The sequence below is a fragment of the Montipora capricornis genome, chromosome 3, assembly GCF_036669925.1.
Source record: "Montipora capricornis isolate CH-2021 chromosome 3, ASM3666992v2, whole genome shotgun sequence".
NCBI classification, from domain to species: domain Eukaryota; kingdom Metazoa; phylum Cnidaria; class Anthozoa; order Scleractinia; family Acroporidae; genus Montipora; species Montipora capricornis.
In genome coordinates, this window is record NC_090885.1 from 17,264,102 (window position 1) to 17,271,601 (window position 7,500).

The 7,500-nt window shown below is 40.2% G+C and overlaps 1 protein-coding gene and 1 non-coding gene across 2 annotated transcripts in view; one reads left to right on the forward strand and one right to left on the reverse strand.

The window, feature by feature from the left end:
* Positions 1–454: 454 nt before the first annotated feature.
* Positions 455–7,500, reverse strand: part of LOC138042455 (dorsal-ventral patterning tolloid-like protein 1) — a 20,461-nt gene continuing 13,415 nt past the window's right edge. The window contains exons 8-9 of the mRNA XM_068888348.1: positions 4,051–4,245; positions 455–2,830 (exon numbers count right to left, since the gene is read on the reverse strand). Of these exons, the coding sequence (XP_068744449.1) occupies positions 2,406–2,830; positions 4,051–4,245 (620 nt within the window). The 3' untranslated portion in view covers positions 455–2,405. The remainder of the gene's footprint in view (positions 2,831–4,050; positions 4,246–7,500) is intronic.
* Positions 6,622–6,693, forward strand: Trnac-gca (transfer RNA cysteine (anticodon GCA)). The gene has a single exon. It is a non-coding gene; the product is annotated as a tRNA-Cys (tRNA).

Genomic DNA, 7,500 nt, shown 5'->3' on the forward strand with positions numbered 1-7,500 from the left:
CTTTGAAGACCAAAAAAAAAACACACAGATGAATCTCAAAAATAGGTGGTGTTAAAGGGAAAGTGTCACGAGAAGCGCATGCGCTAGCGTCTTATGAAAACTTGAAAAGTGTTAGGTTAACTTTTTTCAAGTTGAATCGACAAATTCAAAATGGTGTCAACTGGGGAGGGCCATGGTCGACAAAGGAGAAACTTTGGTGAATATACGTGACTCACGCGTGAATCCATGACGGCGGCTAGAATTTTCCGTGAGCTCGAGAGCAAACAAACTCGAGCATGCGCAGCTCATGACAGTGCTCCTTTAAGGTTTTCAACGTTTGTAAACACAAAAGACAGGAGTGGAACAAAGCGACTGGAAGAATAGGACAGAGAGAAGAAAAGAAGAAAAGAAAGAAAGAAATGAAAATGGATTGGGAAGCATTTTTCACTCAACGAAAGTTCTTTAGACAAATAAATTCGTTTTTTCTTTTTTTTTTTTTTTTTTTACAACGGAGAAACTTAATTAATATTCCTGAAACGTCTTCGCTGTAAAGTTCATAAGGCTAAGATTTCTGCGTTCAACTTACTGTGCTTCTTCTTACTGACTCAGAGCTACAATCCCGTACCAGGACAATTATAACATTAAACCAGAATAGATTTTAATTTTTTGGCTACTCACGACATTTTAAGACGTGAAGTAGGAACTAGTAAACCCTAGACGTGACATATTTTATGTAATCAATACATGACTTAAAGAATAAATAGAAGGAAAGACTTGAATGAAAAGATTTTTGTTTGTGTTTTCAACAGGAGTCGAACTGTGGCTTTCAAGGAACACATCCCGTGCACCTTTGGGAACCGTAGAAGGGCCCCAAAATAGAGACGGGCTGCGGGGGATTGGGACAGGATTCGGCAAACAAGTCTCTTCCGTAGAATGTTGCACAGTGAATGACTGTGGTATAATATGACTGAACTCAACTGGCCTGGGACGGATTCCAGTTTGAAACGATTAAGGCAGCAACGCAGAAATTTTCCGTCCTGTAAACCACTTGTTATCCAAATACAAGTTTAAAATTTAAGTCAGTTTGGTGTAACATTAAGATTTGGATCGTCTTCTGAATACCGTGATAAAAAATAATCCCACTACTTGTCACACGTACTTGTTTGCGAGCAGCTGGAACAACTATTATATACTTCCTCGTTGTCGGAGCAATGATCCACAAAACGGTCTCACAAACACAAAGCCTCACTGAACAGAACGCGTGCTAAATACATGGATTGTAACTTAACTAAAAATAAATCTTTTCAGATAACTTAAATTAATTAATACATGTTCAACTAATAGAGTTCATAAATTCTTGAATCTGATTTGATCGATAAAATATTAATTGCTTTCTATGCCACGTCCCTCAATCCACGCGAGAAACAAAAGAAGGGCTACTATATGAGTATGTTTGGGAATAGTTGCTATTCATTCAAAAATAGTCTTCGAGCGCATCAGTCACAAGACGTCACAGAGGTCATAACGATTAAAAACTATTGGACGAATAACGATACGGCACGTAAGGTCCGAGGGATTCAGCATCGCATTTACGCCGGCAAATGTCAGGCTTAATTTGTCACGATGGAAACGTTCATTCTCCCAACTTGTACAATAGAGTTCTTTATGGGTAGTCATGAGAATTTGGTGTTATATCAAGATTACACCTCTCAATTAAGCTGATAATAATTTTCAGTCTCAATACCTGGCTGAATGACATTCAATGAAATTGTGAAGAGAATTTAAATACCAACCACTCCTGCAGCTTTTATAGATAAGAAACAGTATTCTTCAGGTTGCCGTTTTACGTAAACACTATGCTAAATCTTCCAATTACGTGCAGCTGAGAACGCGTTTAAACACACTGTCTTTCTTTGAGCTCCAAAAATATTTTGAATGAACAGAAGGGTTTCACGTGACGTCATCGCCGCCATGTTGGTGGACGAAAACAAAAGATCTCTCCTTAGCTTCTTTTGTTCGTCCACCAGAAGTCGTACTTTTCTTTATTGTTATTGGTCTCTCTCGAGGTTGGTTGAAAACGTTCTATAGACCGAATGCATAAAGGGCGGCCAAAAAAATATTCTTTTGTTTATGTGCTAATTAGACTCACTAGCCTCGTTTGCATGTACAAAATACAAAAGAAATGTTGCTTGAGAGCGAGGCTAGTGAGTCTAATTAGCACATAAACAAAATATTACTTTTTTGGACGCCATTTATGCATTCGGTCTATAATAAAATTATTACTGAATTTGGGTTTCGTTTGACAAGAATAATTATCCGAGTATCCGAGTCAGCCTTTGGCTTCGTCGGGTAATACCATCTTCGAGCTTCATTATTCATATTATACTCAGGCTCATAGAAAATGATGAGTATATTATCGTAAATTATCATACATCTGTCCCAAAGCTGCTGCTAGTATCCATTCTCTCCAAATTAGGTCTCGGTGAATCCTTTGAATTTTGCCCGGAGAGGGTAAAAGAAGTTCCGTTGTTATCTAAATTCGTCTCAAGTTCCCGAACATTGGGGGAAGGTAAGCGGCGATACCAAACCGCTGAAATCTGGCACGAGGGCTGCTCTGATTCAGATATTTGACGTTCTTTGGAGTTTGACCTCCTCTCCCTCGATGGATCTCCAAAACAAAATTCCACCACCCCATCCCTGGTAGGTAGTCCCGGGTAGGGTGGGAGTTCTTCATCGTCGGAGTCAGGGTCCCCCAGCAAGTGACTGATTTCGCGATGTAGATGAGGCACACCAGCATAGCCTCGTGCCTGCTGGCGGGCATTGGAAGGGAACAGATCTGGGGAAGCCATGACTGCAAAGGATAAAACCAATGTCAAACACAAGAACTACAACAACGCGTGTAATATGGCGACTCCTGCTCATTTTGGCAAATTCATTTGGAGCATCCAAGACAAAATATGTCGATTCTGAAACCCCTTAAAGCGACGATATCGCTGACTTCACCTGTTGTCATTAATGAGCCACCCAGAGCCTCATTGGCTGTCGAAACAAAGGGTCTTTTGTTCCTGTGGCTGGCACATTTGAATAACAAAAGCGATGTTTGTAAACAGGTATCTTCCCTACACGGGACTTCAAGATCTATGACGGCGACGTCAACGAAAACGTCACCTCAAAATATAACTTTGCACCATCGTAAGTTCTTCGCGATTAGTCCAGCTCGTTCATGTCGTAAGTGAATACGGGCGAAGTAATCCCAAAACTAACTTGATATGAGCGGTTTCAGGCCCTGTTTACACTTATCCGGAAATCATTGTATGTGCAATTTTTTTTTCGAATACGGCTTGTGTCCCCACATATCCGGCGAACCGGAAATTTTCCAAAGTGGATTTTTTTTAATACGCTAGGAATTCGGATAAGTAGGGACGTCCGTTTCCACAAATTTTCGAATACGCTGACGCAACACTATCGGATCCAGTCTTTCCCGGGTGACCTTTGACCTTGAAAGACTCTCACGTGCAACTCGTTAACAAAACAGAGAAAATGGCGCCAAGACACGATTTTGCGTATGCTCAACAAGCAAAATCTTTGTCAAAAGCACGGGCAATAGAGTGTATCCGGATACGTGTGGACAGTGAAAACGACTGGAATGAAATGAAATGTCCACATTTGTACGTTCACGTTGTGGTCAAAACCTCAAATCAGTTTGGTGATTTCACGTCGCTGCCATACAATGTACCGCAAAAAGATGAGCAAAAATGCGCGTTGCAAGTGCAGCACGATTAGTTTTTCTTCTTTTAACCAATAGCATTATTGTTTCTGGCGTTGCAGTCGCCGTAGTCGTTTCTTTACGAGGGAATTTTAGATGGGAGGACGAGCACGACTACGAGCACGAGATTTCTGTACTGAGCATGCGCATAAGGTTTGGAGGCCGACATTTTCCGAAGCGCGCGTGCTCAGAACGGAAACTCGTACTCGTCCTCAGATCTAAAGGTCCCAAGTCCATTCCTGGCGATGTCGATCATGCATGATAGTGATTACGATGATGAAGTGTTATCGTCAAACCGGTCATACCTGTTTCATACGAAGGAGGAGCATTCGCTTGGTGGACATCAAACGAGACAGTGCTGGCCGCTTCTGATCGCCGGCTCTGTGCAAGTTGGAAGCGATGCTTTCTGGTGTGAACCACAGCCAACGCACAAAGTACGACAAAGATGATTCCACAAGTTGAACCAATCATTATTCCTGTTAAATGATTCCGTTTATCTCCTGCCCAAAGAAGATGAAAACGAAGTATGTCTGGCATGAAACTTATTACCCGAAATAACGCCGATTTTCATGATTCTGCGGAATCTCATCTTCAAGTGCCCACTGGCAAACTGCATTTTGACGCCGAGCCGAGAGCTGACTCGAAACCACGGATGCCGAAATCAATTGATTCGTGACATAGCCTACCAATCAGAATCTTTGGCTTCCACGTTACAAGCGTACATTCGAACTCGACTCCGATGGACGAATCATTTTACTGAAGAACCTCTAAAAGGATATCACTTTCCGGAGGCGCAGTCGATCTTTTCGGCTATGTTCGGAAATTTGATTGCTGGAAGCCAAGACGCAGCTTGGCGCTTAAGAGCGTTTTGAGATGAGATTCCCAGGAATTGAGAAAATCGCAGTAATATTATATTATATTAATGGGTGAAGTTTGCTTTAGGTTTGGATTATCTCCAAAAAAAAAAAAGACTGTAAACTAATGAAAAACTAATGAAGGAAAGTTTTTGCTTCGGCAAAGCACGAGCACCAAAAAAAAATTGTCAGCGGCTTGCATTCAGTAGTTTGGTTTTACAGAGGTTGTTATGGAAAGTGCAGGACGAATAGGGTGTTCCCAAAAGTCTCGAAATCGGGGAGGTTTGCCTGGGAAGCGTTTCCCAAACGTCCCGAACGTTTCAATGCAGGGCTTTGTACCCGTGTCAAAAGTAACATGTAGCTCAGCAATTTGATTGTTTTCTCTCGACTTAAAACATGTCAAAAGATCCATTTTTCGAAATAAGCAGACCTTCGCCACTATCAAAAATAACATAATACTCTTTGTTTGTCCCTCTAAAATTTTGCATAAGCATTGTTTCCAGTTTCTCTTAGGACTTATAATGGTCCCAAGAAAATAAAAACAATGCTTATGTAAACTTTAGAGGGACAAACAAAAAGTGCTATGGATCTCTCAACTTAAGTCAGTTTCGATTGCATGAACAGAAGTTTTTCTAATCATTCTAAAAGTTTGATTAAAGAAAATTTCACCACAGTTCTTGTTATGATTCTAGAATTCGACGCCGATGGAAAGCGATGGAATCTGTACGAATTATTTAACTGAAGAACCTCTACAAAGATATCACTTTCCGGAAGGAGGCGTAACTGCGCCAAACAATGAAATCGATGCTGTCAGGATTGTTAATTAATTTTAGGTTATTCGTAGCGCAGTGCATTCTGGTTACATACAATGCATTCTGGTTAAACGAAATAATCCAGATTACATTGCTGCTCGCTCGCTTTGCTCGCTCCGCAGCAAAAAGACACCCTTTCGCTAGTCGGTTTTCTTTCTGTTCTTTTTTTTGTTTTGTTTTTTTTTTTGTTGTTGTTGTCCTTTCCTTTCTTTTTCTCCCCTTGTGGAAAAAAAAACAAAAATGTGGCTGTATTTTTAAAAATAATTGTAACACTTATGCTATCAAGACCATTTGGAAAAGTATAATATTACTAATTAAAACTGAAGATCTCTTGAACTTTGACTAAAAAAAAATTCTCGAGCAGCGAGTCGGCGAGGATGTTGTTCAAATTTCAGTCTGAGAAGGAAATTGTTCTCATCTTTCACGTGTTTTGCATGTCTAAAAAGAACAGGTAATGTCAATTTTGTTGGGCAAACAAGTCCTTGGTTTTCAAAAACGAGACGGATGAATCACAACCGGAAACAAATTAGTACGGATAAATTACTTCCGTTTCTAAAGAATGATATCGATTTTTTTTCCTCCGAGTTGCCGAAACTCGGAAGCTCAAGGCAGATTTCAAAGGCTGAGCCCGGAAATGGTAGGTGGTATTGTCTCCATGGTGAAAGGATAGCGGGTGAAACACGCGCGAGACGTTTTTAAGTAATGGTCCGGCTAAGAAGCAGGCAGAAAAACAATAGCCCGCGGCAATAGCGTCGGTTAGTTAAAATGTGCCAACATTTTTAATCAAATTAAGTTCGGCTGTTCCCATTGGTGTAAGCAGCTAAAAGCGCGAAATTTGAATTTCAATGAAAAATGTAATCGACTTGCCGTCTAAAAAATTAGATTCTGTTTCGTAGAACAAATCATTATGCCTTCAAAAACTATGTTTGTAAATATCGTCAAGATTCTATGCGCCATTTGCCGATTGGCGAATGGCGCATAGAACAATGCCCAAATTTGGCCGAGAGACAGAGATCAAGGGCATGGGAAGAAGAAATCCAAAAAAGGCTTTTTTTTCATTTTTTTCTCATCTTTTTTCGACATTTTCCGATATTAGCCAATCAGATGCCTCGATTGGAGCAGCAGCTTCTAAGTACTTTTGCCGCTGGGCTGCCTGCTTCTTAGCCGGACCATTACTTAAACTTTTAATTTCCGAGCTATCACGTGCAAGGGGGGTATAGCTCAGTGGTAGAGCATTCGACTGCAGATCGAGAGGTCCCTGGTTCAAATCCGGGTGCCCCCTTGCAAGTGTTTTTTTTTCTTTTCGCGATACCCATTATCTGTTAGGTGTATCGTTAGATATAAAATCGCGGTACGCATTTATTGACGTATTACACCTCTCTGTCATTTCTTTTTCAAGTTGAAGCTTATCAAGGCAGATTTCTTTTTCTCAATTCTGTTTTCTGTGATGTTAATTTCTGTTATCGCAGGACCTCATTATTGAGGATATAGTTTAACGCCTCATTACAATACTAGTAATAGTTAACATTACAGCTGCCTTCGCTGTTAAGTATAGTTGTAAGAAGAATTCAATGTATCCAGGAGCCAGGTAGAGAACTGGCCGTTTAAAAACGGAGCAATAGACCTTTTTCGCTTGTACATTTTTTCCCAATACAAATCATGTGATAATACTCAGGTGGATTGGTCGTTTGTTTTGCTCATTAAAAAGAGTGCTTGCAAGCATGAATATGTCTGCATGCACTCTTTTTAATGAACAAAACAAAGGACCAAATCTCCTGAGTATTATCACATGATTTGTATCAGGAAAACAAAATGTACAAGCGAAAAAGGTCTATTGATGTAGAGTCGGGGAGAACAAATCAGTACCGAATAAAAACGGCGTTGCGAGTAGATTGTTTGATCATGGCGGACACGATGGTGTACCAGTTGAAACAGAAACTAAAGGCAACCCAAGGCCAATTTTTATCGCAATGTAGCCACCGTTTTTAAAAATGTAATAAACTGCAAATTTTTTTCAGTCTTGAGTAACGTCAATAACCATTAATGTTGTCAATGCTTTATTTACATGTCCTTGGTCTGAATTATATAA